This window comes from Lutzomyia longipalpis, chromosome 2 (genome assembly GCF_024334085.1).
Source record: "Lutzomyia longipalpis isolate SR_M1_2022 chromosome 2, ASM2433408v1".
Classification (NCBI taxonomy): Eukaryota; Metazoa; Arthropoda; class Insecta; order Diptera; family Psychodidae; genus Lutzomyia; species Lutzomyia longipalpis.
In genome coordinates, this window is record NC_074708.1 from 8,544,603 (window position 1) to 8,557,604 (window position 13,002).

Below are 13,002 nucleotides of genomic sequence, written 5' to 3' on the forward strand. Positions count from 1 at the left end.
AGTTTAACGAGGTAAAATTTTTAATGCAAAAGTTAAATGCCCATGTTTTAGAATCATTAATTTCACTTACCTTGCGCTTGAAATTCTGCTCGTGTTCACATTTTACACTGCAAAAAAAGAGAAGAAAAAAGATGAAGTAGAATTGGATCAAAATAAATAAAATACCAAAAGAGAAATAAATGTTTTTCAAAAAAAAATCATAATATAAAACTTCTTAAATCTACTGACTGTCAATACGCGACACGACTCCCGACTGTATCTTTTGATTAATGGTCATTCAATGAGTCGAACAAATTGCACTTCTCCGCTCGGCCAGAAGAGATTTGTGGGAGATGAAGGAGCCCCCGAGGAAAAAAAAAAACGCCCGATTGGTGTTTATTGACGGATTACACAAAATGTTTACTTAGGAAGAGAATAATTCCGAGAAGAAAATGAGACAAATTCGGTGTCATTAGGAGCTCGACGGGGACAATTAAGACGTTGAGAGTCCTGGCAAAATGGGAAAAAGGACACACTGTGTGCAAAGATCAAAGGCAAATACCGATCTCCGCCTACACCTCCTTGTGTTGCCATCATATCAAAAGGAGAATGAAAAATGCTACCACGGGAGACTTTTTTTTTCTCAAACTTCTTCCTTTTCTGCCACCAGAATCCCTTTGATGTTGAGGTCAAAAATTGTATCCAACATGTCAGGATCTGTTGACAAACGTAAAACCTTTCTCCCTCGCACAGCAGCCCCGTGGCATATGCGTGAAGAGGTCAGGCGAAAGGAGATGTTAACATTTCAATAATAACAACAAAAGAGCTGCTGAAGAAAAATAGCACACACAAACATAAAGCAAATGGAGAGAGAAGCTGGTAAAAAAAAGTTGAGAGAAAAATGAAATATATATTTTTGTTAACTAATAATATTAAATACTCCAAAGGCGGCGGAGAGAAGGCGACCCCAGGGAAGAAAGGAAGATGAGAAAAGTCAAAATGCCGACAGAGAAAACCAACAATTTCTTTGACTTCTTCTTGAACCATTGAAGACCTCTCTTTCAACTTGTTGTATTCCACTGCTATAGATATTATGGTCGGATTGAGCGGCTTTTCTGATCATCGGCACAAAGTCACCAATTCGCCAGTTAATGCCACTATAGATTTATTTCAGAATTCTTACACTCTCAAGCATCTTGGGTATTTCTTCCATCTCTCTATTTGTCCTCTTCCCCGCACCACCGAATTGTGTGATTGACAGGATGGATTTTTCGAATATTTTCTCAATTAGACATGGATCAATAGAAACAACAAAGATTTTAGAAAAATAAGAGTCTTTCTCAATTGATGCTAAATTGCGTGTGGTAAAATATCCTGAGAAATCTTTGCAGGATTGTAAGTGTTTGAAGGATTTAAACTGTTTTTTGTCCACAGACTACGAGAGGCACCCGCATGTGATCTTGAAATTAGCGAAATATTTTATATATCTGATCTTACCCGGCGTCTCCACTGCAAAGAGTTCAGTTTAGCCGAATTTAGTAACATTTCTATTTTAGCTGTGTTTCTTTCAGACACAGCTTTTGTGTACCGAGCAAAATCGAAAGTCGTCAGATCGGGCTCAAACTTGGTATGAGCACGAATTAGGGTCCCCACATTCCAAAAAACGTATGCGCCAAAAATAAGTTTTTTTCCGGCCGGCCGTCCGGCCGTCCGTAGTATAACGCTAAATTGTGAGAGAACGGTGATAGATAGAGACTTGCGGTAAACGGCAAAGTTTAAATATCGACTGGAAGACATCCGATTATGATGTCAAATTTTACCCCCCACCCCCCCGTCCGCCATTTTGAATAACCTCAAAATTTTGTTTTCGCTATATCTCAGCCGCTATTATAGCTAGAGGGCTGAAATTTTTATATGTTGTAGGGGCCATCAAGAGCTTTCGAACGATACCTCATTTTCAAAAATCGGTCTAGCCGTTTAGTCAATATGGCCGCCACAATTTTTCATCAAAAATCGACCATAACTCGAAAACGGCTTAACCGATTTTGATCAACCCGGGGTCAAATGAAAGATCTCAACAAACCCTACAACTCTCTAGAACATCCGAAGTTTCAAAAGTGACCGCTAGGGGGCCAAAAATCGAAAACAAAATTTTCGATTAGTTTTCGATGAATATCTCGAAAACGGCGACATAAATTTTTTTCATTTTTTGATATGTTGTAGCTGACCATATTATCTAGCTTCATGCCAAAAATGAAGAAAATCTATGGATCCGTTCTCGAGATATAGCCTTCCAAAGTTGGCATGTCATATTTCGGGTTCTACAAGTCCGATCTTGATCAACTCAAGCGCAAATGAAAGGTTTCGTGAAACCCTACAAATGTCTAGAACATTGCAACTTCGAGAAATGATCGCAAGAGGCGCTAAAGTCAGAAACAAAGTTTTCGAAAATTTCGAACTCGAATTTTTCGAAAATGGCGACATAAATTTTTTTCATTTTTCGATATGTTATAGCTGACTTCAAGACCTTTCAAACAAAAAAAAATTTATGAAAATCTATGGATCCGTTCTCGAGATATGGCCTTCCAAACATTTCTTAGGGTATGACTTTTCAACTTTTCCCGACTTTGCGCGTATTTAAATTAATTCGCGTTCTAGTTTGCTCTCACAAAATTGGTACACTGAAAGAAACACAGCTCCCGTAAGCTTGGTCAGCTTACCAGTACATTTTTTTATTTTTAAGCTATAAGCTAACCTAAAAATATAGAATTTTTTTTGTATTTTTTGCAAGTATAAGTAAATAAAATAAATATTTCAAAAAGAGAATTTTAACGAGATTATCTCATAGGCTAATATTTGACATGAATTTTCGTACAGAAGATTGTTGATTTTTTTTTATAATTGAGATGTCATTTCCACGTAAAGGGGCCCGACCTGTGAAAAAGGACCTCCGTCGTTGACGAAATATCCTCGAAAGCCCATTATTTTTTTACAGCCCCCGATTATTGAGACATAGGAGCGAAACTAAAACCAAAAATTACTTCGTCACACAACCTTTTTCCTTCAATTTGTGCATTTTTAGGGTGGCGACAAGCCGGAGGATCTTCTCTCGTGATAGCATACGATGGCATCCCCGGAGGTGCCGTTTTGAGGCGAATTCTTGGAGTGCATGGAGAAAATGTTTCGTCCTTTTGCCAGGAACGTCAGCACTGTAACAAAAAACAGCTCCATAGAAGTTAGGGAATCAATGGGGAAATTGATTTGCAACGCTGCTCAGTGACAAAAATCACCGTGTCTCTGGCGATTTGCTATCTGTGTGTGGGACTTCTGTTTGGCCGATGGAAACAATCATTTTCATCCTTCTGACTGTAATTTACAATGCTTTTGTGAACCATCCTGGGCCCCCATGAACACATGAGATCCATTGCAAATACGCATTTTCTATATAATTCTCCGTACATTTTTCACAGCTCTTTTGTGAAGAAGAGAATCGCTCATTGTGGATAATAACTCTATTTTGTCGCCTTTCGTGAGCAAAATTAAGAGTTGTTATATTAGGAAATTTTGGAAAATTTTAGCAATTAAATCTTTTGGGGAGTTCCCAAAAAAAACAATTAAAATATACTCAGAAAAATTCTTTAAATCCCTACCAACTTAAAGGATAATTTATTTAGGTACAATATACAAGCATTTACCTCTTGTTACAAAGCTCCCAATCCCCTCATAAATGATTCTGTCTAATCCTCAAGTTTGTGCAAATGCTTAGGTATGCATTCACATTATAATGAGAGCAATAAACTAATAAAAGTTTCTCAAAAATAGAAGAGAAAAAAATTTCCCTGTCACTCAGCTTGACGCCTAATGCAGAGAAAGATTTGTCCTTTTCATCTGCTTGTCGGCAATTTGCAAATCCTCCTGCCTAGGACGGAGAGGAGAGACTATTTGGTTTGAGAGTCCGTGGTTAGGATGGGATAATCTGGGCAATGTACCCCACCCCCGCGTGGATGACAATGTGAAAATTACAAACCTTTCGTGACTTTATGACCACCACAGAACACAGTGAGGAGCAAATTTGCCACTGATACGATTGTCACACTACGGCTTTTGCCAGCAAATTTGCTTTGGTTTCCAAAAGGATTAAAATATTTTGCTGCTCCCACTGTTTTGTTATTCCAAAAGCCCAAAATGGATTTTACTTTTAAAAAATTTTCTACCGCATAATTATCCCATAAATTTGGGAGAAAGAGAAATTTTTCTCTTTCCAAGGGCCCTTTTCTAGGGAAATTCCAAGAATTTTTCTTCATGCACTTTCCCGCTCAGACGGACACACCGAAGAAACACATGTAGCTGAAAAATCATCTTTTTCAGTGTTTTTTTTTCAGAATTTGTAGGCGTTGATTCAATATCTCTTTGATGATCCGCCATGGAATTTTTCATGTGTCTTTTCGCATCATTTCCATTTAATTATTTATTTTCGAAAAATTGAACCACGCCCCCAAGATAGATCATAATTTGATTATGAAGAAAGTATCGTATGTCTTCAGGGTGACAAGTGCCACCTAGAAAATGTCTAAACTTTCAGCATTTTTCGTCATCTTTTCACCAAGCCCCAGAGACATCACAACATACGCATGTTAAACACTGTGCTGGCAGAGAGAGAACTAAATTGTGAAGATTTTTGGAGGCGTCAATAAGATTAAACGCCTACAGTTCAACTCTTTTTTTTTAATTTTGAATTTTTATATTTCTTCTTTATTTTTACAGAATCTAATGCATTTGCCTTGAATTTTGTTATTGAATGGAAGTAATAAAGATTTTTTTATGACTGATTGTACATTGTATAATGTGGGAGGAAAATTAAAAAAAAACGATTTTTAGATAAGATGTTTTAGTTTTTATTTATCAAGATATGAACAGAAAAAATACAATTTTTTGTTTAAAATTAAAGAAAAACCGAAAATCAGGATATTTTCTCATCTTAACAACACTCGGAAATTTTTTTTCTGACTGTTAAATTTATGAAAAAAAATGTATGTAAAAGCATGTCGTTTTCATGCTTAAAATAGGTATTAAAATCAACCAACAAAACAATTAGAATTTCCCCTAAATCGTAACATCAATAAGTTTAAAGCCTCCGCCGCGTAAAGTCGCTGCAACTTCTGGCTCTTGTTGTGTGACGAAAAGGATAATTTTTGGATTTTCTTCCGCCATTAGAAATTTCACTTCATGCTACGAACAAAGTTTATCCCATTGTTCGCGAAAAGGGATGCAATTTGGTGCATCTGCTTGTGCACAAAACCTTCAATTTATGATCCCTCAATGTGATTTCTATCGCCCTTTTCGGGATCCCACCCCTCTTTTAGCGAGAGGCTATTTAATACCAGAAATACGACACAATTTTTTCTTCCTTTTCACACTGCGACCTCAAAATCACCATGTTGCAAACAGAAAATGTCCACGGAAGTATTACAAAAGAATCGCGCCACGTTTGAAAAATTTCCACCCATACATGTATACACGTAGAGGGAAAAATATATATATAAAAATTCCTCTCGCTTTGCCCTCTTTGGGATTTGTATTGCAACAGACCTCTATTTATTTTGGCTTAATTGTGTAAACAAATTGTACGGTGGAACCCTCGACGTTTACAAACTCCACGATTTTATTTGGCCAACAAACATAAGCCGGGCGTGGCTTAGCTCCCTAACACCGATGGAGTTTGCTCAGTCTGCGGCATTTGCGTGCTGCTGATTGGTACGCAGACGGCATTGTTGATTGGTTCAACCAGAGGTGGAGTCTCCGAGGGTATAAAAGGCATGTGCAGTTGCCAATGGAACTAGTTGAGTAAGTGACTGCCGTGCATTCAAGACGTTGCGAGACCTTTGAAGAAGCTCCCTTTTGTGACATTATTGCAGCAAACAAATGTGTGCAAGCACCTTGAGTCAGGATCAGTGTGAATGTAGTGCATAAGGAAATTGTTGAGATTTACAATTTGCTGGACAATAATCCGTTAGACATTGTTTGATAGTACCTGGTGATAATAAACGTGTGAATAAGGTGAATGATGATCAAAGTGGACGCACCGCCGCCGACGATTATGAACACCCAAACTGTTTTCGGCATGGCTCGAGCACCTCTTAAGTCCAGCTTCTCCATCAATGCTATCCTTCCGGAGACCCTGGAGGAGTCATCGCCAACATCAACCCCAAGCCCCTATCACTCTCCCATGGAATCGGAGCAGGATCTAACGGATACGGAGAGTGATCTCGATGTAACGGGTACCCCACCACCGATGGACTGCTCAAATGGCGCCAGAGATCGCGATGATGCCGGCGACAATGGCACCTCAAGTCCAGTATCCAAGGAGGGTGATAGTACAAATGGTAGCGAGAAGAAAGGCAATGAGAAGCCCCCATACTCTTACAATGCCCTCATAATGATGGCCATTCGACAGAGCCCCGAGAAGCGGCTCACACTAAATGGTATCTATGAATACATCATGAAGAATTTCCCGTACTACCGGGACAATAAGCAAGGCTGGCAGAACTCCATTAGACACAATCTCAGCCTCAATAAGTGCTTTGTGAAAGTGCCTCGACACTACGATGATCCCGGCAAAGGGAACTATTGGATGTTGGACCCATCGGCTGAGGATGTCTTCATCGGTGGTTCCACGGGGAAGTTGCGACGTCGTACAACGGCGGCATCACGTTCCCGCTTGGCTGCTTTCAAACGATCTCTAGTCGGCCCAATGTTCCCCACGCTGGCCTACCCGCAATTTGGGCAATTTCTCTATCCGCAACATGCAGCAGCCGCTGCCGCTGCGGCACTTTACACACGCTACGGGCCCTACACGCCGAGCTTAGCACCCAAACCACCCGCACTTCCGCTCACACTGCCTTTTGCGCCGTCTGGCTTTGGGATGGAGCGTCTCCTGACCACCCAGTCACCACCTACACCATCAGCGGAGCTGTACCAAAGATTGCAGTACCAACAATTGCTGCAGCATCATGCGGCGGCACAGCAACTGCACCATCCGCCACCATCAATGCCACCATCTCTGCCACAGCTGAGCCCTACGAATCCCCCCCAAATCCCACCACAGAGCTCAGGAAGTCCTCCACATCCACCGTCACCCATCTTCAAACCCATCACAGTGGTGTCGCGGAATAGTTGAAATGGCACCATCGAGGTATGGAATAGTACGAAGAGTGTTATCGTTTAGTGATTAACTGCCTCCATTCCGTAAGAAAACACCTCGATGAGATAATTCCAAAAAGATAATAACACGAGGACATTATTTCTCGTTTAGTGCAAATAAACATTTCAAAGACTTTTGTAATGAGAAAATGTTGAAGGCGGTTAATGGTTTTTCTTCGAATTAAATGTGATAAGTCAATTTATCGTGCTTATGCAAAACTCCTCATCTATTGTGAATTTTTGTAGAAGAAAAAAAAGGTGTAATTATGCAAAAATTGTAATAAATCGACTTAGCATGTTTTTATCATAAAACCGCCGAAAGAAGCTGAAGCACATTTTATTTATAATGATTATTTAGTAATTATCTCATAATAATAAACTTATTCATTTTGCAATAAATTCTTTTATTGCATTCCCTACTTAAACATTATTCTCATTATTGTTAAAGAAAAAGAAAATAATAATTCCCATCAAGAGTATTGTTTTGACCATCATCAAAAAACCAATCAAAGGGTTAAAATGAATAATATTTTCTCTATACCTGGAATATGTGTTATTAGGAATAAATTATGTACATACATACATGCATAGGAACACTATGTTTTAACAAAAAATCGAATAAACCATGTAAATAGTGTAAAAAAAAAGAAATATTATAAAATCAAAAGAGAAATCTTCTAAGAAATTGATTTAAACATGAAATTTTTCGTTTTTTTTCTTACAATTCGTACCACGTTTCTCTTGAAATTCCTTCGCCATTCAATGGTCTGCGGGACTTTCTTGACTCCTAGCTGTGAGGTAACAGTTAAGCATTTGTGTAAATATTTACTTTATGGCTCTATTGTTGACTTCCTCGCCAACAATGTGAATTTCCACGCACTATCTGCTGATTTCCCTCCAAGAAACCTTCACCGGAATCATCGTTCTTTCAAGAAAAAAAAAAGAAACTCCAACCCCCTAAAAGACCTCAAAATGTGGTTTTCTTCCTGAAAATTAACATTATTCATGACCTCCAAGACAAGACCATCCTTGAGGAGATAAATCACGCAATCTGGGTTCGTTTTTTTTTTCTCTGGCCATCTTACTGCTCATTTTTGGAGTTTTTTGCACCCCGCGAAACCTTCAAGGGTGCCACAATTGAATACAAGGAGCGACACACTGAGAATTAATTGTTTAATTAAAATCCCGTCACGCGAAAACATATAAACAAAGTGCATTGTGCGATGTGAATTTTATGAGCTTCAAATATCGCATTCCATCTTCGTACAGCATCCAAGTAGAATTTTTATGAATGGAGGAGCATATTTTTGTGAATAGATTTCCGCCTTTCCGGTGTGAAATGTTGTATGTACACAGAAATGTACATGATGGGATTTTTGTTAAAAGGAAGAATTGCCGAGGGATCTACAACACAACGTGAATTTTCTTTATTCAACGATGGTTGATTGAAAAATTGAGAATATTTCAAGCATTAAATTTTGCAATAAATAAATTCCCTTTTTGTTTCATCTAATACTTTCTAGGTTATTAAAAATTTTGGATGAAAAACTGGATTAAATAAAAGGAATATTTAGGCTGATTTGTAGACAGACGTAAGGATTTATATAATTTATGCGTCTCCTTGGAAAATTGAGATTAAGGAACTGAAAGAATATTTGAAAGCTTAAAATATAATCATGTTCAGCAGGCAGGTAGGGGTTGTCTGAGAGATTTTGGCATGCGTAAGTAGAACAAGATATAAATTACAAAATCATTCCTAGAAACATTGGAGCCTTAAAACGAATAAGTAGGTAGGTATTTTATTACTTTTCAGTAAGATTTGTAGATCTGAAATTTTAGAACCCTTTTTCTAGACTAATTTTGTCAAAGAATAAATTTTAAAATAACATATTTAACCAACCTTTTTGTTCAATATTTCCCCGACAATAAAATATATTTTTTTACCACTTGCAAAATCTTTTCTCAGGACCGTCGGTGTTGAATTCGTAACTTTAATAAATGCTTCTATTTTTGCAGACATAAAAAATATTAACGTTTTCTTGTACATGAAATGATTACAATTTAATTTAACCCATTGGCAACAAGCAACTTTTCATTATTGAGTTAAATATTTTTTTTAATTTCTTTTATGATTAAAATCAATAAAATCAATTTCTATAAATATGGCTCAAATGGGTTACTGAATAGAAATCTTAAAAACAGAGACACGAAAATGTATTATTTACTGACAAGCTTACTGTCGTCAAAGGGTTAATCAAATAAATTGTTCTTTTTATTTAAATTTTAACATTATGACAGCAGAATAGGACCATTTAGGCTGAATGCAAGAAAAATTTTTCTCACATCGTATTTTCATAGTTAATAAATTTGCCAAACCCCCAAGTTATCGTCCATGAAGTTTTAGAGTGTGTTTATGTCACGAATAATTTCTATTTATGCTATCGTAATTCCTTCAAGTGTTAATTCGTCTTGTTTATGTGCACACTTTGCTAATACGCCTAAATCACGCAAATTACCCCATTAAGTATTTAAACACGTTGCACGGGTTTCCTTCCCGAAAAATCTCCCTCTCCCAGCGATGCCTTCGCCTCAAGAAAAGGCATCGTTAGATAACAAGTCTGTTATGTTAATGAAAATTAACACGCACTAATTGCTGGTACTTTTGATCTCATAGTTTGCCTGTTGTGTACACTCTGTAACCCCTCTATGTGTATGAAGAACATTATTATGAATCATTTTGCTAAATAGCCTGATGTGGAGGCACCATATCGTGGTGTTTAGGGAGCAATGAGGTTTAGAGAGCTGTGGAGATAGCATGGAAAATCTCTTGTAGTGACAATCTCCATTCATCGGGTAGGGAGAAAGAAAAGTCAAACATGGAGGCAAGAGAATTAATTATCACCACAATAAATGGCATTAAATGTGTACAGAGGACAATTAATTTGAACTCATTTCCGTTCACCAAAGATTTCTTAACGCATGCCCCCGGCAGTCAGTTGGCGAGAGTGGAGAAAGATGTGGTTTGCGTTTTGTCTGTTTAATTGACCAGAATGGGCAGCTCTATGAATGAAGGCACATATTTGATGATCACGCGTCCCAAGTGTTTGCGACATCATCATCTTCTGCCACACACAATCGCTCAGAGTCCTCGAAAATTTCCCCATATACTGTGATGCCGGAGTAAATCGGGTGTGGGTGGATTGTTTGCTTCTGTGTAGCCACCACGCTTCATTGACTTTAATCAACAATCAGTAGGTGGACAACTGGGAGATTTTTCATGCATTACCAACACTGTGAGAGAATCTCTACCAAATAGTATGTATAAGAAAATTCCAGGAAGTTGTTAAAGTTAGTAGGTGGTAAAAATTGTCTGTTAGAAAGACTAGAAAGCAGGATTAATAATGAAAAATTTTTAGAAGTTTTGCTGTTAACGATTAAAATAAGAGAAACACAACTCGTGGTAATTACTTTATTTGTCCAACGTTTACGTGTGGTTCCGAAAGAATTTCGCAAAGTTTGCAATGAACATTAAAAGCAAGGTAATAAAATAAAATATCAAAACGTCGCGATTTGACATGCGGGCCCCTAGTTATTCTTATTGAAGAAAGACCAACCTTCTCTTAACTCTCAATTATTTGCCCCAATAGTTAGATTACGTATACTTTTCTTAGAAGAAATTTTCTTAAACGATCGAAATTATCATAAAGAGTCCAATGATTCCAGAGCTTCAACATACAAAGGAACGTATATGTAGTCATCGTAGTTAGAATGTTTTATATCCTAAACACTGATAAATAACTAAGAGGTTAAATAAGGTTTATTGTGTTGCTCCAGTGAATTGCAGGGAAAAAGAAGGAGGTTTAATAAAATAAATTTCACGAGCTCGCTTTTAATTTAAACATCAACAATGCCTACGCCATACAAACAATCTAAAATGCAACTTAACTCAAATGATGGCACACAAAAGGAGTTAGCGAACAGATTATCCAATTTAGACGGTGCTGATATGCGAGAGATGGACAAACAAATGTATTTATTTTAATAAAACAAAGCCTCACCCTCGTAAGCAAAAAAATTCACTCGCATTTTCACTTGGTAAGTATTTTTTCGCCAAGGATTGGAAGAAAGAAAAAAAACGCACGATCTGGCTGCAAATTGAAGGAAATGCGGAGGTCACAGATGGGCAAAATGTTGTGTGGTTGAGGCGAAAAAAAGCCAACAATTGTGGGTATATGCGGCAAAAAATGAGGGTGATTTCAAGCAGTGGCATCCTCATTTCAAATCTCCCAATTGACCTCTTATCCGGCAAAATTAAGTCTTGTGATTGTTTCAAATACCTCCCTACGCGATGTCTCGTGGTGGAGAAGACGACGGGACGCTAATTATTCCTCTCATTCACTCAAATTAGTCGACCTAAATTTTATTTTTTTAAAGCCCCCCAAGAGTTACACAAAAAAAAACTCCGAAGGACCATTAAGTATGGTGATTAAAAAATAATTTTGATTTTAATTTATTGTTCGATGGATCTCAAATTGACTCACAACATGTACATTACAATACTCACGACAATGGATATGGGAAATAAGAAAAGCAACACCACAACATAAGAAGTGAGTGAGGAAAAGATGACACAGTCAAAACCACTTCAAGTCAATCTCCGTCAATTGAATACACGAAAAAATTTATACCCTGGCACGATCAGCCGACCAATTCCTCCGCCATAAGATCTGATGACTAAAAAGAGTGTGTCTTCGGTGTATTTATAAAGAAGCGCGCAGATGTCGAATTCAATTGAGCACAATAATCAAAACTACAGTGTGTGGAGTATTTTCCCGAGAGTCATTGAGAGACATTCTCACAGAGCCAACATGCCATGCAAGGAGGAATGAAGAAAAAGGATCTCAAAGAGTCAAGAGGCCGTGGCAAATTCGTTTGTGGGAAACTTCTGCAAGAAATTTCAATGCCACGATGAGAATCAATTAGCACTGGGGCACAGAGGCTTAATTGATCAGAATCACATCCGATTGTGTCGCTAATCATCAGCTAAGATTGCTTTATGAGAGTCAAGTTGTGGGATATATTAGATTAGACAAAATATGTTTTTTTTTTCGTAAGAACAAAAACTCGCCAAAAGCGAGCATATTTTAGAGTTTTATTTTTTTTTCTTATACTCCTTCATATTTATGCTTTTTCATATACGTTGTATCTGAAAAGAGACTGACGATGGAGGATTTAATAAACGCCGCCACAACCGCTGAATCATGTCCAAAAATCAGAGAAGTCTCTCCGAGTTTTTGTTTGGGTTTGTTGTTCCTCACGCTCCGATAGCTCTGCCCAATAAGCTGATGGTTATATTGATCAAATTGATTAAAAGCAAATGCTTAAGGATATCATGTTCAGATGGATCTAATTTGATTAAATTGAAAAGATATTTGGTGTAAATGTGGCCTGTGCCGGCTTTCTTGAACCTCACTCCGGTCCAGATGCTCTTAGACAACCACCCGGCGTCTCCACTGCTACATTTACAATGTTCTGAATTTCCAGTATAGAAGATCGTGAAAATAATCCCGCAACTTAAAACTTCACTACATATAGCAAGAAAAATGAATACAATGAAGTGAATTTCTCAATTATGTTTCCATATGATATTTTTATTATTTATGATGAATCGATAATTGAGAAATTATATATTTTTTGCTTCTTCCGAGAGCTCTGTTTTTTTGACGGGGAGTACGTAATTTCAGTTGGAAGAAGAAACGGGTGTTTCGGTAAAATAAAGCAAGTGGAGGAGCAAAAAAATAAGAAAGAAAAACCCACCGACAA

The 13,002-nt window shown here is 37.6% G+C and overlaps 1 protein-coding gene across 1 annotated transcript; it reads left to right on the forward strand.

The window, feature by feature from the left end:
- Positions 1-5,810: 5,810 nt before the first annotated feature.
- LOC129789073 (fork head domain transcription factor slp2-like) lies at positions 5,811-7,881 on the forward strand. The gene has a single exon (XM_055825708.1). The coding sequence runs from the start codon at positions 6,041-6,043 to the stop codon at positions 7,154-7,156; it is 1,116 nt and encodes a 371-aa protein (XP_055681683.1). The 5' UTR covers positions 5,811-6,040; the 3' UTR covers positions 7,157-7,881.
- The last annotated feature ends 5,121 nt before the right edge of the window (positions 7,882-13,002 follow it).

Coding starts and splice junctions, on each gene's coding strand:
- LOC129789073 (XM_055825708.1), top strand. CDS start 6,041: ATGATGATCAAAGTGGACGCACCGCCGCCGACGATTATGAACACCCAA.